Source organism: Papaver somniferum, chromosome 6 (assembly GCF_003573695.1).
Source record: "Papaver somniferum cultivar HN1 chromosome 6, ASM357369v1, whole genome shotgun sequence".
Taxonomy (NCBI): domain Eukaryota; kingdom Viridiplantae; phylum Streptophyta; class Magnoliopsida; order Ranunculales; family Papaveraceae; genus Papaver; species Papaver somniferum.
The window spans coordinates 151,721,561-151,748,580 of NC_039363.1; the positions used below are offsets into that span (position 1 = coordinate 151,721,561).

General features: G+C 35.4%; 3 protein-coding genes across 3 annotated transcripts; 1 reads left to right on the forward strand and 2 right to left on the reverse strand.

Moving 5' to 3' along the window:
* Positions 1 to 2,591: 2,591 nt before the first annotated feature.
* Positions 2,592 to 4,790, reverse strand: LOC113291668 (zinc finger BED domain-containing protein RICESLEEPER 2-like). Its single transcript, XM_026541176.1, has 4 exons — positions 4,652 to 4,790; positions 3,082 to 3,957; positions 2,791 to 3,015; positions 2,592 to 2,656 (listed from the first exon to the last, which is right to left on the reverse strand). The coding sequence occupies exons 1-4, from the start codon at positions 4,788 to 4,790 to the stop codon at positions 2,592 to 2,594; spliced, it is 1,305 nt and encodes a 434-aa protein (XP_026396961.1).
* A 1,234-nt stretch (positions 4,791 to 6,024) lies between these two features.
* Positions 6,025 to 11,009, forward strand: LOC113289815 (CSC1-like protein ERD4). Its single transcript, XM_026539190.1, has 6 exons — positions 6,025 to 6,500; positions 6,887 to 7,032; positions 7,620 to 7,895; positions 8,064 to 8,905; positions 9,523 to 9,778; positions 10,381 to 11,009. The coding sequence occupies exons 1-6, from the start codon at positions 6,233 to 6,235 to the stop codon at positions 10,750 to 10,752; spliced, it is 2,160 nt and encodes a 719-aa protein (XP_026394975.1). The 5' UTR covers positions 6,025 to 6,232; the 3' UTR covers positions 10,753 to 11,009.
* Positions 11,010 to 13,687: 2,678 nt separating this feature from the next.
* Positions 13,688 to 15,520, reverse strand: LOC113286311 (tyrosine/DOPA decarboxylase 1-like). Its single transcript, XM_026534966.1, has one exon. The coding sequence runs from the start codon at positions 15,420 to 15,422 to the stop codon at positions 13,827 to 13,829; it is 1,596 nt and encodes a 531-aa protein (XP_026390751.1). The 5' UTR covers positions 15,423 to 15,520; the 3' UTR covers positions 13,688 to 13,826.
* Between the last annotated feature and the right edge of the window lie 11,500 nt (positions 15,521 to 27,020).

Sequence of the window (27,020 nt, forward strand, 5' to 3'; positions counted from 1 at the left end):
TTTGAAGAATCATATAAAGACTTGTTGGAGAAAAAGGAATCCTGGTCAAACACGTTTAACCGTTAATAAAGTGAACAAACGTGTTAAGTTAGCGACTTGGAAGTTTGATGCTGCAAAAACACGATTGGCATTTGCTCGGATGATTGCTAAACATGACTATCCCTTCAATATGGCTGAGCATCGGTATTTTCGAGAGTATGTATGGACCATAAATCCAGATGTAAAGTTCAACTCAAGAAACACAGTCAAGATTGATGTCATGAAAGTTTACAATGATATGAAAGCTGAGTTGCAAGGGGTCTTGGATCAATTGTCATCTCGAATTCGCCTTACTATAGATATGTGGACATCTGAGCATCAAAATATTGGGTACCGTTGTGTTACTTGTCACTACCTCGACGATGATTGGGTGTTGCACAAAAAGATCATTTCTTTTCACGCAATACCATCTCCACACACAGCTGTTGCTCTCAGTGAATTCATTAAATCTCTGACACTTTCATGGAATATTGATAACAAACTTTTTGTTATTTCTGTTGATAATCATTCGGTTAATGGTCTTATGATAGAACTTCTAACTATTTGGCTTATGGGAAAAGATGTGTTATGTCTTAATGGTTCTTTGTTGCATATGAGATGTTGTGCACACATTCTTGAAATCATTGTTCAGGATGGGCTGGCAGTTATAAAGGAATTCTTGAAGAAAATTAGAGATAGTGTTAAGTATGTCAAAGGCACTCCTAGCAGAAAACAAAAGTTTGAGCATGCTCTATCTCAAACTAGATTGACTGGTAAAAGGCTAGTGAAAGATGTCTCATCCAGATGGAACTCTACATACCTTATGCTTGAGATTGCATTGGAAATACGTCCAGCATTTGCGCGTTTAAAAGAGTTGGATACTGACTACAAACATCTGCCGGCACCAGAAGAGTGGAAGGAAGGGCAAGTAATATGTGACCGCTTGAAAGTATTTTATGATACTACTCTCCAGTTCTCTAAAGTTAAGTATCCATCTGTTAATTTTTATTTTAAAGGAGTTTTGGATGTTGGTAGTAATATAATAGAATGTTTATCTAATGAGCATAATTATATTCGTAATATGGCAACGGAGATGAAACTCAAGTTTGATAAATATTGGAATACATGTAGTACAATGATGTGCATCGGTGTGGTATTAGATCCTCGGTATAAGTTTGAATTTGTAGAATTTGGCTTGGAAGAAATTTATGGTGAATCTTATTTTAGACATCATGTCGAGCTGATTCATAGTCACTTGAACGAGGTATTTTCCTTTTATGAGGGGGGATTAGTTCTATGGATACACCTACCAACAATCTTTCTACCAATGTCGATTCACTTAATTCTATTGGCAGCACTTCTACTAGAACAAAGTCGAATTCAAAAATGGAAGAAAACTTTCGTGAAAGGAGGAGACAAAGATTAGGTAATTCACAGGAAACTACAAAGACAGAATTGGAGAAGTATTTGGCTGCTGATTTGGTTCCTATAGATGATAATGATTTTGATATATTAACTTGGTGGAAAACCAATAGTCCTACTTATCCGATACTTTCAAGAATGGCTCGTGATATTTTAGCAGTTCCGGTATCAACTGTAGCCTCAGAGTCGGCATTCAGTTCTGGTGGTAGAGTAGTTACTGAGTATTGCTCTTCGTTAGCTTCTGATACAGTAGAAGCTTTGACATGTATCAAAGATTGGTTGCCGGAACTCAATGTTAATTAAATTCATTTTATGTTTCCAAGTGACATTTCCAAATAATGCATCTTTGTTTGTTTTTTTCTTTATATGTATATTTATTTATTATTTGTGTACAACTGATTCCCATATTTCTGTTGTTGAAATAAATGTCGACTTGGTGGATGAACCAGAAATCGTAGATCTGAACGGTTCCTCGCAACAAGTTAACTAGGATGAGCGGCGGGGGGAGTCAACGTTTTGGACGACAAGGTATTCGCAATTAGTAAGGACTCTCTGTTTTTGTATTAAATAGAAGAAACTGATACTTGAAACAACTTTATACTAATCTACAACAACAGTTCAACACTCACCCATGTGATTCATTAGTGGATTTATTCATGTAATGATTTTGATTCAATCAAATTATATGTTAGCTTTTGTCATAATCTAATGCCATGGTGTTGTTATGCAACCTTTCTTTTTCTGTGAATTTGTATTAGATAGCTCAAATATTCTTACCTAATGATTTGCCTTATAAAACCAGCTTGATCCTTTATGTTGGCCTTAACTTAATAAATTTGCTGCCTTATACGGATGAACCTCTTGCATTACCGTTTTTGTTATGTTTTAAATTTACTCGTCGTCGCTATCACTATATACGTAACTGTTGCACCGTTCATCGTGAGTGTCCGCTTTTTATGTTAGTTTCTAAATAATGTGTTCTTATGTATGCCCAGGTTGGCGATGTGGGTGGTGTTGGCAGCTTACTGCGAGTTATGTCATTTTTATGCTTCATGGAGTCTGAAGTAGCAGGATTCTTTACTCGGATCTTTTTGTTTTTGATGCATGATGGTGTCTGAAGTAGCTCAAATATTCTGACACGCAATACCATCCTAGTTAACTTGTTGCGAGGAACCGTTCAGATCTACGATTTCTGGTTCATCCACCAAGTCGACATCTATTTCAACAACAGAAATATGAGAATCAGTTGTACACAAATAATAAATAAATATACATATAAAGAAAAAACAAACAAAACAAAGATGCATTATTTGGAAATGTCACTTGGAAACATAAAATGAATTTAATTACCATTGAGTTCCGGCAACCAATCTTTGATACAAGTCAAAGCTTCTACTGTATCAGAAGCTAACGAAGAGCGGTACTCAGTAACTACTCTACCACCAGAACTGAATGCCGACTCTGAGGCTACAGTTGATACCGGAACTGCTAAAATATCACGAGCCATTCTTGCAAGTATTGGATAAGTAGGACTATTGGTTTTCCACCAAGTTAATATATCAAAATCATTATCATCTATAGGAACCAAATCAGCAGCCAAATACTTCTCCAATTCTGTCTTTGTAGTTTCCTATGAATTACCTAATCTTTGTCTCCTCCTTTCACGAAATTTTTCTTCCATTTTTGAATTCGACTTTGTTCTAGTAGAAGTGCTGCCAATAGAATTAAGTGAATCAACATTGATATAAAGATTGTTGGTAGATGTATCCATAGAACTAAGCCCCCCCTCATAAAAGGAAAATACCTCGTTCAAGTGACTATGAACCAGCTCGACATGATGTCTAAAATAAAATTCACCATAAATTTCTTCCAAGCCAAATTCTACAAATTCAAACTTATACCGAGGATCTAATACCACACCGATGCACATCATTGTACTACATGTATTCCAATATTTATCAAACTTGAGTTTCATCTCCGTTGCCATATTACGAATATAATTATGCTCACTAGATAAACATTCTATTATATTACTACCAACATCCAAAACTCCTTTAAAATAAAAATTAACAGATGGATACTTAACCTTAGAGAATTGGAGAGTAGTATCATAAAATACTTTCAAGCGGTCACATATTACTTGCCCTTCCTTCCACTCTTCTGGTGCCGGCAGATGTTTGTAGTAAGTATCCAACTCTTTTAAACACGCAAATGCTGGACGTATTTCCAATGCACTCTCAAGCATAAGGTATGTAGAGTTCCATCTGGATGAGACATCTTTCACTAGCCTTTTACCAGTCAATCTAGTTTGAGATAGAGCATGCTCAAACTTTTGTTTTCTACTAGGAGTGCCTTTGACATACTTAACACTATCTCTAATTTTCTTCAAGAATTCCTTTATAACTGCCAGCCCATCCTGAACAATGAGGTCAAGAATGTGTGCACAACATCTCATATGCAACAAAGAACCATTAAGACATAACACATCTTTTCCCATAAGCCAAGTAGTTAGAAGTTCTATCATAAGACCATTAACCGAATGATTATCAACAGAAATAGCAAAAAGTTTGTTATCAATATTTCATGAAAGTGTCAGAGATTTAATGAATTCACTGAGAGCAACAGCTGTGTGTGGAGATGGTATTGCGTGAAAAGAAATGATCTTTTTGTGCAACACCCAATCATCGTCGAGGTAGTGACAAGTAACACAACAGTACCCAATATTTTGATGCTTAGATGTCCATATATCTGTAATAAGGCTAATTCGAGATGACAATTGATCCAAGAACCCTTGCAACTCAGCTTTCATATCATTGTAAACTTTCATGACATCAATCTTGACTGTGTTTCTTGATTGAACTTTACATCTGGATTTATGGTCCATACATACTCTCGAAAATACCGATGCTCAGCCATATTGAAGGGATAGTCATGTTTAGCAATCATTCGAGCAAATGCCAATCGTGTTTTTGCAGCATCAAACTTCCAAGTCGCTAACTTAACACGTTTGTTCACTTTATTAACGGTTAAACGTGTTTGACCAGGATTCCTTTTTCTCCAACAAGTCTTTATATGATTCTTCAAATGGGAAGTTCCTTTTGTACTATCCCATCAAACTTTCTGTCGCAGTGTTTGCAGTATGCATTTATTACTCCATCATTTAGCTTTTCTCTTTTAAAGTCATTCCACACAGAAGACCACAATTTTTTACCTTTAGGTGATTGATTTTCCTGCTCCTCATTACCATTTGGACTCGTGTTTTCATCAAGGGAATGAGGAACAGATGTTACAGATGTAACAATAGTAGTATCACCAGGAACAGTTGACGGTGGTTGCGAGCCCTGTGACATATTTATACCTGTTAAGATGTAAAACATGAAACACCAATTAATATAAACAACTTAACAAACCAATTACTATCAGTCAATTACATGAACTCCTACAACACTTAACATCATATCTTCACTACTTAATTAACGGTAAAAGATAATTTTATAGAACATATATTTCTCTTAGGCATTAGATCAAACAATAAGTATGTACACCCAAGTATTAAAATCATCTTCACTACTTAATTAACGGTAAAAGATAATTTTATAGAAATTTTTTTTTCTCTTGGACATTAGATCAAACATTAGCATGTACACCCAAGCATTAAAATCTGTAGTACTAATACTGCTTAAGTAAAAAGTTTAGCATCATGCCTATGATATTGAATTGTAATATACACAAATGGAACAAAAAGAGACATTGAATGAAATGTAAAACGAGATAAAAAAATCACCTTATGCTTTCCTTGTTTAGGTCCAATCCTTAACCTAACACTCTCACGAATCTTACTCACTATATTTTTAGCTTCTTGAAAACCATTTGAGAGCTGAGATTTGAGGAGAAATAACAAGCCTTTGAAGAGAAAAACAAGGTTTTTACATTGGGAAACATGGAAACATTAAGTATGAGAATCATGGGGAAAAGGGTAGAAGAAGAAGATGGAAAGTTTGTAGAAATTAGGTCGATTTTGGAACTTGGAGAATGGAAAAGTCTACCGAAATTCTTATGGGAATTATCTAGACTCATCGGATACAATGTACAGTGACATAGATACGTCCGACATATATTTATTATATAGCCATTAATTACCCAAAATCGGATACGGATATTTTGGATACGAATACTGCTCTTTCGAATTCGTTTCCGATGGTATTAATTTTCTGATTTATTTTTCGGATATCCATATCCGGTTATAACTTTCGGATAAAATTCATATATTCGGAGACGGATACGGACGGATATTGGATATTTCGGACATCCATTGACACCCTTAGCTCTACTCATGTTATCACATATTTACAACCCTAAAATACTGAAGCCGACATGTGTCCCAACTCTCTCTTTCATGCACTAAATAATTCAAAAGATGAAAGTGACTCTATTCCACAAATAGTACAGCTAATCATCCCTTTATCTTCTCTCGATGTCCTTCGAGATCACAACTCAATCGATCCAACGATAATAAACTAAGGTAGACACTGAACCCCATAGGAGAACACCAATACACTATAAATAGAGTATACAATACTCCTCGTTCTATCTTTGTCTGTCTACCCTAACGTTCTTCCTCATTCTCATTGCCGTTCAGTTTTCCTGTACATTGAATCCCAACCCCTTTCAACGGCCACTTTAATTGATCTTAAATGAAACTTATCTACGGCTAGTTTTCATGGTTTAGAAGAAGTAGGATTTTATCTATAGCATTTATCAGAAGAAGAGTGGAGATTTAGAAAAGAAGAAGATGGATTTCAATTCATTTTTAACATCACTAGGAACATCATGTATAATATTTGTGATTCTGATGTTAATATTTGCTTGGCTTTCAAAAAACCCATCAAATCATGTGATTTATTATCCAAGTAGGATTCTTAGAGGGTTAGAACCAACAGAAAGTGCAAAAACTAGAAACCCTTTTACATGGATAGTAGAATGTTTGAAATCAACAGAAGAAGATATTGTTGCTACCTCTGGTGTTGATACTGCTGTTTACTTTGTCTTCTTAAGCACTGGTTAGTACTACTACTATAATTTTGTTTCTATTTTCTTGTCTGATTATGGGTGGATTTCAATTATTTTAATATTATAGAATTACAAATTGCAGGCTTATTTAAGTTTTTTCCTTAACTAGTATCTCAATTATGCTAAATGATGGTCAGGATTGCTAAAAATTTCCTAATTCGTACATTGTCTAAAATATGTTTTTGCTATTTGGAGAATTTTGAATGGGAATTATCGTTGGATTTAGGGTTTGTTTTTAAAAAAATTGTTTGCACATGTAGTGCTATTTCTTGTAATTCCTGTTGATTTATGATTTTATTGTATGTCACTCTGTTAGTGGGTTTGTGCACATTGAGTTTTGAATTTGAATGTTTTTTTAATTTTACTAAATTTTCAGTGTTGGGGATACTGGTGATTTCTGGCGTGGTGTTGCTGCCTGTGCTTTTACCGCTTGCTGCTACGGAGCGTATTGCTAAACCATCTGAGACTACTAGCAATGGGACATTCAACAACCTTGACAAGCTTGCAATGGGAAACATCAGAGTAAGATACATCCATCTTTTTTTTCCTTAACTTTATGGGTTAATTTAATGGAAAATTTTAAATACAGAATACAGCAATGTATTTGATTTCTTTGCTAATTACAGTGTTTCTTTTTCAAATACAAAGTGCCTTCCTGAATTCGTTGACTTGCTGATGGAGTGTTGTTGAGATCCTAATTATTGCACCACCAAGATATATATATGCTTTCCTCATTTAAAAATCAAAGCATTTTGTAGTTAGGCACTAAGTATTATACCATTCTTAATGTTGAAGCAGTTCTTATTATTTATTGTGTTATGGTTGTGCATGGGTCAGGACTAGTCAATAGAGGTTCACCTGTACCTATTGCATTCTTTCTTTGTTTTTACCCTCGTGACATATTATGTGAATCTTGGTTTGAGGTTAATGCTAATAATACAAAAATACGTTTTGAACTGTACCAACTACCAAATATGAACCCTCCTGGATCCATATGGTTGCCATCTTCAAGAAATTTTTCCCTCTCTCTGCTGTTGTAATTATGTTTTATTATTTACTATGTCTTCATCTTTTGTTTTCTCTAAAGTTCGTCTTTTTTCACGTTTCAGAATAAAAGTCCTAGGTTGTGGGCGTTCTTGGCGGGCACCTACTGGGTTTCCATCGTTACACTTTTCATGCTGTTTAAAGCATACAGACATGTTTCCAACCTGAGAGCTAAAGCTTTAAGTTCCCCTGAAGGGAAACCTGAACAATATGCCATTCTTGTTAGAGACCTTCCCCCGCTTGCGCCAGGTCAAAATCGAAAAGAACAAGTTGATTCGTACTTCCGGAAACTACATCCAGAAGCGTTTTATAAATCAATGGTTGTCACCAACAACAAAGAGGTAAAATTATCTGAAACTGCCACTTCCTTATCTGCTTCTTCTAAGCCTTTAGTCCCAATAAAGGGAATATGAGGGCTTCCCGAGCCTTTAGTCAACCTCCCAAACTGCAACTTCCTAATCTAAGTGAATAAAAATAATGTATCTTACACATGTTTTTTTTTTTTGTAGCTCGATAAAATTTGGGTAGAGTTGGATGGTTACAGGCAGAAGCTTGTCCGCGCTGAAGCTATTTTTGCTGCCTCGAAAGAAAAGAATCCGGAGGGAACAAGACCCATGCACAAAATTGGCTTCCTTGGTCTGTTGGGAGAAAAAGTACACACAATAGAGTACTGCAATAAGAAGATTGCTGAATTGGGCCCCAAATGGGTATCTGAACAGAAGACCACCATGACTGATAAGCAAGAAGATGCATCTCTAGTCTTCTTTACCAGCAGGTCTGCAGCTGTCTCTGCAGGTCAGACTATTCATGCTGTAAAGCCCGACACATGGACTGTGATGGAAGCTCCCGAACCCCGACAACTTGTATGGGGCAATCTTCCAATAAACTTTTTTCACAGAGAAATACGGCAATACATAGTTTACGCAATTGTGGCTGTGACTATATTCTTCTACATGATCCCTATTACTTTTATATCTGCATTCACGACACTAGACAATTTGAAGAAGCTTCTCCCATTCATGAAGGTAATCGTCGATATTCCAGCACTTAAAACAGTGCTAGAAGCTTTTCTGCCTCAGCTTGCACTCCTTCTATTCTTGATGCTACTTCCGAGGTTCCTTATGTTTCTCTCGAAGACCGAGGGGATCCCTGAAGAAAGCCACATCATTAGAGCGAGCGCTGGAAAATATTTCTATTTCTCGGTGTTAAATGTTTTTCTCGGTGTTACATTAGGTGGAACCTTGTTCCGTACGTTTAAGACTATTCAGCATCAGCCCGACATGATCATAGAACTGTTAGGAGATGGCCTTCCAGACAATGCAACCTTCTTCCTCACTTTTGTGGCTTTGAGGTAATTTTTCACACGAATTTGACAATTTGCATTTCCTCTCTACTACGTTTCTTTCTTACATTTAGTTTATAAAGAAACAATTTACCAGTTAAGTTTATCTTAATAATAAAGAGTTCCCTCAAGGTTTATCGAGAGCTTTTTTTTATCTTTATGAGTATTTTCATAGTACATTACCGGATAAAGTTGGACAATTTTAGTGATGATGTGCGAGGGAAATTTGAGGGATATATTTAGGAGAAACAAAACAGAGAACAGCAAAGGTTGGATTTTTGCTACTCTTTTAAGGTGATCGTAGTCATATGACCAAGTGTTTATATATGATAAAGCACCCATTTTGCAGCATTACTGAATGAAAATTTTGTTTGTTCATACTTCGGTGATAATCAGGGTGAACTTTGTTATTGGAAATGGTTAGTGTGAGCAATTATAGAAGTCTAAATCAATGATAGAAAGGGTTATTGTAGTTTTTAGCGTTTTTTAGTGCACTTTGTATTGCAATGCTGTAAAGGTGTGCATTAGCAGTTATCTTTTTCATTTTGCTTTCCAGTCATCAGTTTCTCTATGTTTTTGCCACAAGGAGCAGTCACTTACCAACTTCTTCAATTTCATAATTTCAGGTTTTTTGTCGGCTATGGCCTTGAGATTTCAAGGTTGTTTCCTTTGATTGTTTTCCACATTAAGAAGAAGTTTCTGTGCAAGACTGAGGCAGATGTGAAAGCAGCTTGGGCTCCTGGAGATTTCAGCTATGCGACTAGGGTTCCTAATGACATGCTGATCATCACAATTACCCTCTGCTACTCTGTAATTGCGCCACTAATCATTCCCTTCAGTGCTGTATACTTTGGCCTTGGATGGCTTATTCAACGGAATCAGGTACGTTTGGTGAACTTTGTGCTTTATTGATATGTGTAGTTCAGTCACCCGTTTTGATACATGAGGTTTTCTTTTTCCCCCCATTCCCCTCTCTGTTTAGTTCTTTCTGAAAAACTCAATTGAGTGCATATTGTTCCTTAAGGCTAGCCTTCCTTGATGTGCAGCAAAACTTAACTTTCTGTATTCTCTTCTTTGACCCTTTACCAAAAGTCAAACTATTTTCTGTTTTATTTTTCGCAAGTATAAACGAAGGTGAATGTGTAATGCTAGATATTATATGGTGGAACATGCATTTTTTATTTATATTCAGTTCGTATTTGCAAAAGTTACCCATAAAAAACTTATATCATAGCATCCATATATCTTCTGTATACAATGTGTAATGTTATATAGTGGATCATGCATTTTTTATTTATATTCAATTCGTATTTGCGAAAACTACCCATAAAAACTTTAAATCATAGCATCCATATATCTTCTGTATACAGAACTGCTTTGTTGCATCCATTTATCCTTGTTCATGGTTGTTGGCCTTTTTAATTTTCTTCAACTTCTTTATTTAGTGTTTTTCTTATTCTTATTTCTTTTTCTTCTTGTTGCAGGCACTAAAAGTTTACATGCCGAGATATGAGAGCTACGGACGAATGTGGCCTCACATACACACACGCATTCTCGCTGCACTAATTATCTATCAAATTGCCATGATTGGTTATTTTGGAATCAAGAAATTTCCATACAGTATCTTACTCATCCCCCTTCCCATATCATCCTTGGTGTTTTCTTTCGTTTGTTCGAAGAAATTCTACGCTTCATTTGCCTCCACTCCTCTTGAAGTCGTCTGTAACGATAAAAAGTCGGATACTAATATGGATGCCATCTTCAAGTCTTACGTTCCATCATGTCTGGGTTCGGAGAAGTTTGAAAATGTGGGTCATGTTTCCCATTATGCAGACGTTCTATCTGAACAAATCTAAGAGGATGGTTTCATTTGCATGATTGATGTAGTATATATACGGTAAGTGTGTATGTGTGGTGTGTTTAGTTGCCGTTTTGTGTTCTTTTTTAGTGATTAGTGAAATAGAAAAACCCAATGCAACACTTGGGTTTGTTTATATTCTTTGTGCAACTAGGAATTTATGTTTTTCTTGAACTTTGTATTTTCTTATGATTTGTTTGTAACATGGAAATATTGTGGTGTTCATAATTCAGATCCTTTTTTATTTTTCCTTCTCCTGGAGCGGGTGTAAAATCATAGTGTGTGGTGTTCTCATACTGAAAAGGAAAATTTGTTGATTGGTCCAAAGCCCATATAGTTATTTATAGTAAGGTCCAATCAGAATTTTTTTTTATCCGGAGGTCCAAAATTAATAAAAAAATAGAAATGACCATAATACCCCCTACTACCAAACGTGTGTGTCTACACTGCTTACACATTTGAGTACATATCTGGCACACTGCTCACAAATTCGAGTACATATATGCTAACAAATTTGAGTACATATATGCCGCACTGCTTACAAATCTGAGTACATATCTGTCGCACTGCTTACAAATTCGAGTATATATCCGCTGCTTACAATTCGAGTACATATCTGCTGCACCGCTTCCAGGTAAAGTACATATCTGTTAGAATCAATTATAAATAAATTAGCACATATTTCAGTATTGCGCATACGTACTCATGGATCAAACAAAAAAAGTGACAAAACTCTGAATAAAACAGAATCGAAAGAAGTTTCTATCAGTACGCCTTATACGTACTGCGTATTCATGAAATAAAAATCAACTGCCTGTAAAAAAGAATTGATGAATCCTCCACATGTCAGAGTTCAGTGCCTTACCTCAAGCCAAACTGATGTAGTTTCACTTCATGTGAACAGGTATTGACCTAGAAAGATGGTGTCTCCTTTCTTAACTGCCTGCACAGAATCATATAGCTTAGGATAACATAGTCACACAGGTATCGCAAAGACAACAATTGGAAGGTTCAAGGGAACATCTACACTGTCATCCTTCTTCCTAATCATTGTTTTCCAATTTTACGATATACATCAACAGAATGCAAACATATTCGAATTATGTGACAACAATTCCCAAGCCCAAACTGAAATTACACTATGATTTAACCAAAATTTCAGCACACCTTTGCTAATCCATCATAATTGATTGGCAATACATCTGAAGTTGCTTCTTTATCTTGATCCGGAGTCAAAACAACCGATGATTCAGCCTTCAGTGCAATCGATTTTTCACTTTTATTAAGAACTTGCAATCCAGGGCCTATTGTATCTAGCATAACCTGAAACAAGTGAACCACAAGATATGCACATTTATTATCAATTTTCACTCTATAATCCATAATAGCAATTCCAAAAAAACGATTCAAAAACTGCAACAACAACGAAGATCATGACAATTCCTAAAACAATCCAATTCAAATCAACAAAACTTACAGCACAGAGCTTCTTAGTACTCTTAACAAGTATGATTAGTATGGTTTTGAGAAAATAAAGAAAGAAAATAACTAGAAAATCAAATTGAGAGTTCAAGTAAGCTAAAACCATCAAAATCTAACCAAAAAATCGAATAATTATGATCAAGATTCATAAAAACAGTACGTCATATACGTACTGATGTTTAATACACAAGCAAAAACTGAAACCAAACATATAGAAGCATAGTAAACACAGAAAAATCAGTACGTCATATACGTACTGATGGTTAATACATAAAACTAAACTGAAACCAAACCAAAAGCCAACAAAATGAAACTAAAATTCTAGATCTACAAACGAAACAAACGTAAAACATGATTTTATAACTAGATCTGGACTATTTTCATCAAAAACCTTCAGTACATCATATATGTACTGATGATTAATACACAAAAGCAAACTAAAAAAAAACCAAAGACCAACAAAACCGAGTTAAAACATCAGATCTAATAATGAAATGAACATAAAACATCACTATCTATCTAGATCTAAAGTATTTTTACCAAAATTGAAGTAAAAAAATTAACGAATCAAGCATGAAGATCATAAACACAAAAAAAACTGAATTTACAACCTTAAAATCTGAATTTTGAATTCTTTTTCCCATGAAATCAAGAGATTTGGATCTCAGATTAAGATAGAATCAATAAAAAACTTAAAATAAAGATCAGTATAGGTAAATCAACTTACGAAATACCTCAGAATCAAAACAAATATTTCAGTATTACATATACGTACTCATGGATCGAACCCAAAAATCAATTAAAAAACGCTGATAGAATCCAAAAACAATGACAAAACTTTGAATATAACCGAATCAACATCAGATCTAATACCTAAACATTAGATTTTGCTATAAACATAAAAATTTCTCTAATCCGAGAAGAAAAAAAACCTAAATTAAAATTAGCTTTTGAAGAAGAAAGGAAAAATGAAAACCTAAACTATACCAACAGTAAGGAAGTGAACCTACCGATTAATCTTATTTTGAATTCACGAATTGATCAACACCTCAGAAGATCTTCATAGCCGGAGCTTTTCACCGAACCACAAATGAGAAAATGAAGAAGAAGAAGAAGAATAGATCGAGAAATGAAGAAAAAATGGATTTGGTTACTGCTTTATATACTTAAGGGTGTTTTCGGTATTTAAAAAAATACGTCCTCATATGTTCCACACGTGTACAGGACCTGGGCTTAAAAAATTTGGTCCATTTTCATATTTTCTTTTAATTATGGACCTCTGATTAGTGGGCTTTAATGGGTGGACCTGCCACTAACTAAGAAAACTATAATGGTACCTATTGGTAATTCCTAGTACTGAGAATGCTCCAAACAGATGTCTTATTAAGCTCAACAAGAGTTGGTCTTGCTGTTGACAGGCTTACTATAAGAGTCGAATAAATCCTAAATAGAGTTGCTGCACTTAAAATTAATTTTCCAATTTGGAATGATACATCATTTTGCAAGAAATTGCAATGAGACCATTAGTCTTCATTTAACTGAAGATAGTAAATCGTCAAAAAGAGTTCTCCTCTAATCCGTCTGAACTCCTCAATCCATGATCCCAGGATCAGTAGTATTGCCATTACCATTCAATTCACTAAGTAATGTGTCTGTGTGCTCTTGAACGACCTTCCATGCCGAAGTGACATGTCGCTCCTCAGTGAGAGTAGCACCCACAGCAAACCGAATCATGTACACCCCTCCTACCACAGCGTGAGTCATATATATCTTCCCTGACGCATTGACTGATTCCAGCAACTTTGCATTGATATCGTTCTTTTGATTTTCTATCATGTGAATCTCCCCAGCATTTTCACCTTTTTGAGGGAAAATGGCAGCTGGTTTAATTCGAAAACACACCATAGCAAATGTTCTAGGAACCACAATTTCAAATCTCTTGTCCATACCAATGAACCCTTGAAAGTACTTTGCCATCTTTACATGACTCCTCAGGAAACTTCTCAAGTTAGCAACTCCATAGCTGCGAAGTACTAACCAAAGCTTCATTGATCTAAATCTTCTGCTCAGGGCTACTTGCCAATCTTTGTAATCAATAACTTGTTTCGATTCAGTTGCCTTGTTTTTCAAATACTCAGGGCTGGTTGATAAGGCCTTAACCAGGGCGCCAGAGTCTTTCACCCATAAGCAACAGCAATCCAAAGTAGTGAAGAACCATTTGTGTGCATTAAGACTAAATGAGTCTGCCTCCTCGACGCCATCTATGAAGTGCCTGAACTCTGGGCAAATGCAAGCACTCCCAGCGTAAGCAGCATCTACGTGAACCCAAATACCGTACTTCTTTGCAACCTCGCAAAGTGGCCCTATTGGGTCCACTGCCGTCGATGATGTAGTGCCGACGGTAGCACAAAGAAAAAGTGGAACTAACCCGGAATCTATATCAGCGGAAATTGTTGATTGGAGAGAATCCGGAGAGAGCACGAACTCGGTAGCCTTGGACGTCTGGATAGCACGGAAGTTCTTAGGATTTATACCAGCAATTTGAGCAGCCTTTTGAAGTGCACAATGGGTTTGATCAGAAGCGTAAACAACTAGCTTATTGATATTCTCTCTACCAATTTTGTTCAGCATTTTATCTCTTGATGCGGTCAGTGTACATAGAATGGCTTCACAAGTAGTCCCTTGCAAAACTCCTCCACCTGAACTTCCTGCATTATCATCTGATGAGAAGAGGAAAGACTTCGGAAGGTTAAGCATCTGTCCGAGCCAATTCATCACAATACTTTCCAACTCCGTTGCAGCTGGTGATGACATCCAATTGAACCCAACGACGTTAAATCCAGTACTAAACATTTCACCAAGGAATCCGGCAACAGAACCACTAGAAGGAAAATAAGCAAAGTAATTTGGACTCTGCCAACGAGTAAGACCAGGGATAATATCATTTGTGACAACTTGAAGAATGGTTTCTATGGATTCAGAATCGTTTGGAGCTGATTCAGGTAGTCGTTTGCTGAGATAACCAGGTTCGACTTGGCTTCTGACTGGATAACTTTCAACATTTTTGTAATAATCGGCCAGGAAATCAATGATCATGTGACCTTGTCTTCTGAACTCATCAGGGTCTAGTGGGTTTTGAGAACCTAATGACAATGTCTCAAGGCTATCAGATGGAAGACTACCCATTAGTATTACTTGGGCTAATGAACTGGGATAGATAAGCAGAAGAATGGAGAAATGTGAAAGAGTGAATGTAAGTGATGCAGAAGGATGGATGGAATGGTGAAGAGTGAGATAGTGAGTGTGAAGAATGGAAGAAGTGAGAGCTTATATAGAAAGATGAAATTGATATATGAGACGAGTGAAGGTGTCTTCAATGTTGCAAATCAGATTAGTCCTGATGAATCACATTGAGGGTTGAATGACGAGTGGTGTGGTGTGGCGTGGTGTCAGTCAATTATTGTATGGCAATGACTGAATGGCGTACCCATTTGTCTGGAGTGTAAGGTTTATTTTCACACATTTAAAACGAGAGAGCGGAAAAATAGATTAATTTAATAATTCCTATGAGTTGGAACGGTCAATGGTGTTCCAAAATAGTGGGATACTTCAGAGTAGTTCAGACTGCAGAGAGTCCGATCTACACTGATAGAACTCTTTTGGTGACTAAAACTGGTCTGTATTTTGTAGTTGATGAATTATAAAGTGCTACCTAACCTTTTAATTTTATGTTTCCAGTGTAGTACTGATATAATTATATATTTTCCAGTGTTCAGTACCAAAATGATAAATTACACAGTGCTGCCAAACTTTTGCTTTTCAGTGTAGTACACCACTAGTAATTAAGAGTGCCACCAAACGAAGATATTTAATAAGCCTGCATGTTCTGTTTTGGCCCGTGACAATACCATTCACAAAGTTATCACTATTTTGGCTCCCCGTGATGCTGCCGCACATCCTCGAGATTCCGACAACTTTAGCGAATAAAAACATACATTACGTACTGCAGCATCAGATGACAGCTGAAGACTTTATTTGATTCCACTTCTGTAGTGGAGTCTTTCGAGTGAGGGAGCTATAATTGGTAAAGAAGTGAGTGTTAAGTAAATAGTTTTTGACAAGGAGCTGAGACATTATCTTCCATTAGATTTCAGGCTTTTCAAACTTTGTATTCCGGCAAAAACCCCTAGTTCGGTCCCCGTGCCGTTCTACTACGGCATCTGTTAAGGATCTTGTTATTGGCTTCTTGTATCACGGTGACACTACTTTACATTTTCTGATCTTGTTTTTTCTGTTATCGAGGTTTTCATAATCTCTTCCAGGCAAGATAGATAGAAATCACAAAGTTCTCTTTGTCTCAGACATTGTGATTCTCAAGATAGATATCTGAAAATTTCTCTTAATTGATTAGTTCAAGATTGTTCCTGAAAGGTGGTTACGAATCCAGGCTTCTCATCTAATTGAGTGTAAGTGTTCCTGATTTGTGAAGCTTTCTAGCCCTGTCTATTGCATACAGATTTCCAAGCCTTGATCTTTGATCTAAAGAGAAATCAAATAGGCTTATCTGCTAGAGGCAAATTGGTATCACAAGTCTTCACTTAGGTTGAAACAACTCTTAGGACGTACAATACGTCATCTAAGGGAATCAATTGCATAGAGCCTTGCGAGGTTCAAGAGACGTAAGGAGCACGACTATAACTGAATCACTTGGAGGGTGGAATCGGTCTCAACTACATTCCAGTCCTAAGTATGATAGTAGACTAGTGTCTGTAGCGGCATAATACAGTTTGGTGTTCAAATCTGGACGAGGTCCTAGGGTTTTTCTACTATTGCGGCTCCTCGTTAAAAAAACTTTTGATGTCTTGTGTTTTTCCCTTTCCGCATTATATTTTTTATCTTTGTAATAGGATTTACACAAGTAGTACATATTCAATCTCAGTTACGTCCACCTTAATTGTGATCGATTACGAGACTCGTTATTGTAGAATTCGTATCTTGAAAGATAGACAACAAGTTTTGAAAATACGAGGGTACCCAAGTACACCACAATCTTTTAATTTGATCACAACTTATACAAGACCCGTTGTATATAAACCTCTTGGAGATACAATCACTCAAGGAATATTTCAACACAGTGTCCACTTGATATAGGGTTAGTCCGAACTGGCCTAACTCGTGAATTAAATATCAAAGGCAAGTGGAGAAAACCAACACACTTTGTGTGATTGTCTATGGATATGGAATCGAGACAATGCAACAACAAAGTGATCACTTGATAAAAGGTACGAAAATAATCGAAACCAATGGGATCAATATCAAGTGCCTTGTTAACGTACAAAGTGCAATTTACTTTAATTCTAATAAAACAATTATAATGCGGAAATTAAAAGTAAATGGCACAACAAGATATTATTAACGAGGAAACCGCAAATGTAGAAAAACCTCGGGACCGTGTCCAGAATTGAATACTCTCAGGATTAAGCCGCTATACAAAATCTAAACCAACTTCGTATAGTTGAGACCAAGCAACTAAACCTATAGTTCACCTAATTCCATCTGTATCCCTGCGCCTCCAACTTGCAATAAGTTACGCACTTGGAACTATTCCTTTGGTTCGTATTCCAAACAGTAAAGGAACAACAAGGTAACAACTCTTTTCAATCGACGTGATATGAGTTTGACAATTTATCCTAATAAACTCCTTTGTCAGGTCCTTATATCTATCCAATAATAATTACCAAAGTAATTGTCAAGATTTTGCAATCAATACTTTGAATCACAAAGAATTGTATTGATGTCGATCTACTCAACTAATTAATTCAATCTATCACAAAGATAAACCGATTATAGTTGGATCATTTTCGAGCCGAAACAAATTTTGTGCACACCAAAGATTATGAACCCAAATATCTTCTTTGTCTTCAAATCTTCTTTGATCTTCAATAAACACCTGCACACAATCAACTTGAATCTCCTGTGATCAATCACACACAGAACGGAGTCTGTTAACAGTGGATTATCACAAGACGTCTTTATAACTACAAATAGTCTAAAGATCCCCGTCGAAACTTCGATCTAGTTTGATTGAATCTTATATCAGAAGAGAACATTCTCAAGCATAAACAAACTAGGTGCAATCAAAGTTCAACAACCGTTAGTCAATCAAATCAATCGAAAACTAATAATAAACTGTAATTATCTAGTTTCCCACCAACGGTACAAATAGAGCTTCTCAATCCCAAAGAAGTCTTTAAACCGAGTGGCCGTAAGAGATTTCGCCTAATTAGGTTACTTTCCTCTCCGAATAGGCGGCTCTACCAGTAACAACTCAACTAGGTAGTTTTGCTGGCTCTGTGGATTAGTTTGTTTGAAATGCAAACTTCAAGATTTATAGACCAAGGAAGTTTGGACACCAAGGAATTTCCAAAATCGAATATTCTCAAAGATATGCAATAAACACCAAATCGGTTTTCATAATTCCTGGAAATGCTCTATCCAATTAATGACCGAAATGTCAGTAGAAAATCTCCAACTAATAAATGCAAATTACTAATTTTTATTTTCTAAAGATATGCATTTTAATTGCTGGAAATTAAAAGCATATAAAACTAAAAACCTTAATTAAAAGATTCTCAATTTATTTCGATCCGGGATTCTCCTTTAGCTATTAAGGAATATCTTTGAGCAATAAATGATAAGAGTTACTTTGTAAATTCTTTTTCATATTTACAATCTTAGAATCGATTTTCCGCACTTCCAAACAAGTTTAGAATTGGTTCATCTGACTTCCAAGAACTATGTGATTGATTATCCTATCAAATCACAAACCATGGGTTTCACGGTTCTACCAAAACAAGTTTCGGTTTTACCTCCATGTGGGTACTAGAACTAGTCACGTTAGTTACCAAAACTTGGTTGACTAGTTACTAGGGTCGGTTCCCACATATATATGGTATCTAACTTGTATTTGTTGCACATGTTCATAGGATCAGTTCCCAATAACTAAAAATGTGTTGCACATGTTCATAGGATCGGTTCCCAATAACTAAAAAATTTTTGCACCTCTTACAAGGATCAATTACCCTTTTGTGATCGGTTGGACCTCTTACTAGGATCGGTCCCCCAATGTCTAGAGTTGGTCATACCAATTACAACAAATGGATCATACCATCTCAGATGATTACTTAAGATCGGTTTCACTAATAAAAGTCATACCAATACATAAGTCAGGCCTTGTGAATAGTTTTACCAAGAACATAAGCAAGTCATGAGAGGTTATACTAAACACACAAATTGGTAATCCAAAGATTTGCAATGAATAACAATACCAATAAGATTTGCGATTTCCCTTTCGATTCATAAAACAAGTTTATGAATTGTACTTTCTTTAAACGAATGTAAAACATTGTTTCCTAGGACGAAATCTTCACCCATACCCATACATAATCACAATAGCATTCAAACGATTATGTCGATGTCTTATATACGAAGTTCAAAAGATAAGCGTTATACTTCGTATTATATTCCTTAATACTATTTCTAACTAGAGTATAATCATTCACAGCTTCGCAGTTATGTTTTCAATATGCACGACTTGAAAGATACGTTAGGAAATGAAACAGTTCTAGTAAAATATTACTAACCTCAAGTGGAAGGATGATGTCGTCGTCGTAACTCCTTACTTCTTCACATTCTTCAAGTCTTCACGTAATACTTCTAATGTCTTATATCCTAATATTTTCAAGCTAACCTATACGAAGTTGACTCTAGTAAATAATCAAGCGACTGTTTAAATGAGTTTTGGTTCACTAAAATATGACAACCAAACTTGACATACCAACGCTTGGTGGGTTCAACCGAGCTATACTCTAACAATCTCCCCCTTTGTCAATTTTAGTGACAAAACTCTTACATCATGTGGATAAACAAATTACAACAATTTATTACACATATGCTTGATTCCCAAATTCAACAGCACAATAACTTGTATACATTCAATTCATAAATACCGCTGTTGACATTATAATAACAAAGCTAATACTCCCCCTAAAGGTAAGATAGGTAGATTTTCAATCCGCACGTCTTTGTTATTTCCATGATCATATGATATGTTACTCCCCCTTAGTTTATGCTTTACTCTTTCGTTAGATATAACGTTTAAGCACCATTGTCCTTTCCTTAGTGATACCAAATCAATACAAATCAATATCACTTGTTTACTCCATATATTTCTCCCCCTTTTTGTCACAAAATGACAAAGGTACGAGCAAATAAAGGACAAACCAAAAGGATCTTACAAATCTTACAAAGAGACTTGCAAAACCTATGCGAGTTAAGCACGAGGGTTCCACACACCATTTTTGATAACCAATATCAAAACCGAAACTACAAAGTAATTTTGTTTTGATATGTTACCAAGGAAACAATTGCCCGAAGAAATTTTTCCTAATAGTTTATCAAACCAAATATCGACTAAGCACTTTAGTTCCTTTGCTAAACCGATTGCACAAATACAATCTTTTATTCTATAAGACCAAAATAAAGATCATAATTAACTCTATTTTTCTCATCAGGCTCTAGTTATTGTCATCAATAACTTAGACCTTTCACTTTTAAACAATACAAGTACTAGGTTAGTTAACTAGCATTTCTTGTTAAGGCATTCGATTAGACTTGAATAAACGAAACCTCCACTTTGATAAGTCTAACTAAGATCAGAATTAACTTAGTTTCTCTTATCCGGAATCGAATTGGACTAAACAATTCATCCGTAAACCTTTTCTTTTGTTAAGCCATAAACAATTCATGCAAACCAAATAAATCAACTTGCATAATTATTTACCTCAACCGGAAGCAATTGAAACAACATAGACAATAAAGTACCGCAATTGCACCGAAATTTCGTAAGCCTAAACAATTGATACCAAACAATAAAGCAAGATAATAATAGTTTTTCTTAACCGGAAACAATTTAATCACACACACATCCATACACAAATAATGGAATAAACATCAATTGTATCGGAATTTTGTTAAGCAAAAGCAATAAATATATGCAACAAAATCAGGCTTTTCTTAAACAGTAAAATGATTAACTAACAAATTCGTTACCTCAAGTTCCACATCCTCTTCTCCCCCAAAACATATATCATTAAGCGCAAGTTCACGTAGAACTCTCCCCCATTGTGTTGTCATCCTCTCGCAAGACAAAAGAACAACAACAAAGAGCAATATTTACCAGAGAAAGGTTGAAAACCGATTTTGACTAATGCAATGCAAAAGTTGAAACCCCGAAAATCATATGCTTTTATGCTAAACCAAAACGATTCAACATATTGTGACTTTTTCACATATTAGTTTCAATCAGAACCCCTCATGATCCTTTGATAAAGCCTACCAACATGTGCTAGAACTCAATCCCGCTAAATCAAGAAGTCACCCAAACCATAAGGGTTCACACATATGAGATCAAATATTAAGGTCATGAGAACCGAAATCAGACATCCCATAAACATACATAGCAATAATATAAATCATACAAGCACATGCTATGTAATAAAAAACTATCACAAGAAAAATTATAAAATAATAATTTTGTTCATAAATAGATTTTACATAGAGTATCCTAGTTTTAAATAAGAATTTAGTCTTACTTTTGCTCTGCATGCCTTACTGGAGAATTCCTTTAGAAGTAACTCGGTTTTGGTTAGATCCCTTTTTACTGTATTCTAGATTTCTTTTGAATTCTCCAAGGTCTTCTGGCCATCTATGATTAGCAATAGATTGTTCATACCCAAAGATACTCATCTTTGCTGCAACAATATCATCTTCAAGAAAATCGATGCTTCCAATAAGTTCCATTGTTCCCTCTAACATATTTTGAGCAAGAATAGTTGGGAGAGATGTCTTGATAGGAAAGGAACAATATTCGGAACAGATTCCATATTTTCTTTTCTCATAATATGTGGAACTAGACTTGAGATGTCTTTCAATATTTTCCATACAAAAGTTACAGAGAACATTATTACATTCTTTTTCTTTCATAATTAAAGGAATCATATGTAGATTTTTCGATCGAGGTAAGGAACTACATGAACTAATTATATTCGAAATTTCTTCTGTTAAGTCTTCCTCACTATCTTCACATGGAGAAAGCACTGTATCACAAGATTGTGATATTACAAGAGTATAATCGGTCCTTTAAGCTGCAGCTCAATTAGGAAGGCTTTCCTAAACAAATACCGAAACAAAAACTTACCCTAAACATGCAAAGAAGATATTGCAAGTTTTTGAGAAGTCATAAAGTCCTGGTTGACTCCCTTTTTGTTTTTCTACAGTGTAGCAGATCATCAAAAGATGTTTGCACATTGATATCGCTGGATATCTCTAGATCCTTTTTGAGTCTAAGCACTAGACATTCATAGTCATCTTTGTCTAAGATTACAACATGATTGTTTTTCTTAGAATTTGTTTTAGATGACTTTCTTTTGGAAACCTTCTCAGATTTCGGTATCCACTTGTAGGTGGACTTTGAATGAAGGTTCTTCATTTCGAGCGACATTGCATCTTTCCACTTTGAAACATCAGATCTCATATCCCCATTGATAAAGGTGTTACCTTTTATATTATTTTTCCTTTTAGGATATGATTTTGAATTCTTGTAATAATTCGTTTGTCTCACAGGATAATGATGATCTGAGCGGTTTTTGGGGATGAAACTGTTCAATTCTTTAGATACAAATGATAGTGCGTTTTGCATCTTTCGAATTTCAAACTCCCTTTGCATGTGACATTTATCTTTACAATAATAACAATGCTTATTGAAAGGAGTAAAGTTTTTAGTTTTACCTTTATGAGATGTTCGGTTACTATGATGATCCTTAGTTGGAGTCTTCCTCTGATTGCTTTCGGAGATGTTTTCTGTCAGAATCTCATTTGAGCACTTGGGTGACTCAGGCATACAAGCTTGTTCAGGTGGATTTTCTGGAGTGGAAGGGTCAACAGCCTTTACGAATTTTACTTCTTTGTTGATTGACGAAGTATCAATCCCATCATATCCTAATCCACGTTTGTCGCCACGAATTCTCCCTACATCCAACATGGAAGATAAATTGATTGTGCTATCATTTAGTCTTCTCAGCCTTACAACTTCCTCTTCTAAGACCTTGATTCTTTCAAGAGCTTCATCTAGTTGATCCTCAAGAAGATTTGTCTTGAAGGAATCAGACTCATTTTATTCCTTACTCGTTGATTGTTGAGAATTAATCCTTGCTTCTGTCGCAACAAGCTTCTTATTCAACAAGTAATGTTTCCTATTGAGATTCTCAAACTCAAGAGTTTTTGAGGGTAGACTGTCTTTGTAGTCTTTAAGAAGATATCTGGAATTCTGATATCCATAGAAGAAACCAGAGAAAATCTTTCTTAGTTTCTTATTTTCTCCACAGAGAGGAGCAATTAGCTCAATCACATCTGAGTTAGAAAGTTTTCTTGTAGACATAACACTTAGTATAGAAGTGAATTCTGACATATCTTCTTCAAAATCTTGATCGATTTCTGAGTCACCATCTTCAGTAATTTCATCAAGTTGTTTTTCAAGGCAGGTTTGCCAATCACCAGAATCTACATTATAGGGGTCAGCCTATTCAGTAGATTCACAGAAGATGTTATCCTCAAGTGTTGATTTTTCATCTTGACTTATGTTAACTGAATCACTCATTAGATTCATTTTTTTATAGGTTGGATCGCACCAAACACAGATTTTTAGATATTTTCGTGTTTGCCTGCTCTGACACCAATTGAAAAGATGAGGGTACCCAAATACACCACAATATTTTATTTTGATCACAACCTATACAAGACCCACTGTGTATAAACCTCTTGGAGATACAATCACTCAAGGAATATTACAGCACAGTGTCCACTTGTTATAGGGTTAGTCCGAACTGGCCTAACTCGTGAATTATATATGAAAGGCAAGTGGAGAAAACCAATACAATTTGTGTAATTGTCTATGGATATGGAATCGAGACAATGCAACAAAAAAGTGATCACTTGATAAAAGGTACGGAAATAACCGAAACCAATGGGATCAATATCAAGTGCCATGTTAACGTACAAAGTGCAATTTACTTTAATTATAAAAGAACAATAATAATGCGGAAATTAACAGTAAATGGCACAACAAGATTTTGTTAACGAGGAAATCACAAATGCAGAAAAACCCCGAGACCTTGTCCATAATTAAATACTCTCAGGATTAAGCCGCTATACAAAATCTAAACTAACTTCGTATAGTTGTGACCAAGCAACTAAACCTATAGTTCACCTAGTTCCGTCTTTATCCCTGCGCCTCCAACTTGCAATAAGTCACGCACTTGGAACAATGCCTTTGGTTCGTTTTCCAAATAGTAAAGGAATAACAAATCTGTTCGGTAACAACTATTTTCAATCAACGTGATATGAGTTTGACAAAAGGCTCTTCCGTTTATCCCAATAAACTCCTTTGTCAGGTCCTTAGATCTATCCAATAGCAATTACCAAAGTAATTGTCAAGATTTTGCAATCAATACTTTGAATCACAAATAATTTGTATTGATGCCGATCTACTCAACTAATCATTCCAATCTATCACAAAGATAAACCGATTATAGTTGGATCCTTTTCAGGCCGAAACAAGTTTTGTGCACACTAAAGATTATGAACCCAAATATCTTCTTTGTCTTCAAATATCCTTTGATCTTCAATAAAAACCTGCACACAATCAACTTGAATCTCTTGTGATCAATCACACACAGAACGAAGTATGTTAACAATGGATTGTCACAAGACATCTTTAGAACTGTAAACAGTCTAAAGACCTCGTCGAAACTTCGATCTAGTTTGAGTGAATCTTATATCAAAAGAGAAGATTCTCAAGCATAAACAAACTAGGTGTAATGAAAGTTCAACAACCGTTAGTCAATTAAATCAATCAAAAGCTAATAATAAACTGCAACTATCTAGTTTCCCACCAACGGTACTAATAGAGCTTCTCAATCCCAAAGAAGTCTTTAAACCGAGCGGACGTAAGAGATTTCGCCTAATTAGGTTACTTTCCTCTCCGAATAGGCGGCTCCACCAGTAACAATACAACTAGGTAGTTTGCTGGCTCTGAGGATTATAGTTTGCTTGAAATGAAAACTTCAATATTTATAGACCAAGGAAGTTTGGACACCAAGGAATTTCCAAAACCGAATATTCTCAAAGATATGCAATAAACACCAAATCGGTTTTCATAATTCCTGGAAATGCTCTGTCCAATTAATGACCTAAATCTCAGTAGAAAATCTCCAACTAATAAATGCACATTACTAATTTTTATTTTCTAAAGATATGTATTTTAATTGCTGGAAATTAAAAGCATATAAAATTAAAAACTTAATTAAAAGAGTCTCAATTTATTTCGATATGGAATTCTCCTTTAGATATCAAGGAATATGTTTGAACAATAAATGATAAGACTTACTTTGTAAATACTTTTTTATATTTACAATCTTAGAATCAATTTTCCACACTTCCAAACAAGTTTAGAATTGGTTCATCTGACTTCCAAGAACTATGTGATTGATTATCCTATCAAATCACAAATCATGGGTTTCACGGTTCTACCAAAAGAAGTTTCGGTTCTACCTCCATGTGGGTGTTAGAATTAGTCACGCTAGTTACCAAAACTTGGTTGACTAGGTACTAGGATCGGTTCCCATATATATATGGTATTTAACTTGTATTTGTTGCACATGTTCATAGGATCGGTTCCTAATAACTAAAAACGTGTTGCACATGTTCATAGGATCGGTTCCCAATAACTAAAAACTTGTTGCACCTCTTACAAGGATCAATTACCCTTTTGTGATTGGTTGCACCTGTTACTAGGATCTGTCCCCCAATGTCTAGAGTTGGTCATACCAATTACAACATATGGATCATACCATCTCAGGTGATTACTTAAGATCGGTTTCACTAATAAAAGTCATACCAATACATAAGTCAGGCATTGTGAATAGTTTTACCTAGAACATAAGCAAGTCATGAGCGGTTATACTAAACACACATATTAGTAATCCAAAGATTTGTAATGAATAAAAAATACTAATAAGCCTAGCGATTTCCCTTTCGATTCATAAAACAAGTTTATGAATTGTACTTCCTTTAAACGAATGTAAAAAATTATTTCCTAGGACGAAATCTTCACCCATACCCATATACAATCACAATAGCATTCATACGATTATGTCGATGTCTTATATACGAAGTTCAAAAGATAAGCGTTATACTTCGTATTGTATTCCTTAATACTATGTCTAACTAGAGTATAATTATTCACAGCTTTGCAATTATGTTTTCAATATGCACGACTTGAAAGATACGTTAGGGAATGAAACAGTTCAAGTCAAATATTACTAACCTCAAGTGGAAGGATGATGTCGTCGTTGTAGCTCCTTACTTCTTCACATTCTTCAAGTCTTCACGTAATACTTGTAATGTCTCATATCCTAATACTTTGAAGCTAACCTATACGAAGTTGAATCTAGTAAATAATCAAACGACTCTTTAAATGAGTATTGATTCACTAAAATATGACAACCAAACTTGACATACCAATGCTTGGTGGGTTCAACCGAGCTATGCTCTAACAAGTTTCATACTTGGAAGATTTATCTTGGATATTGATTTTTTGGATCGTCCAAGTACTCTTCTTAATAATCAAGTTCACAGACTCTATTGTCTAGACTTCTGATTGAGAAG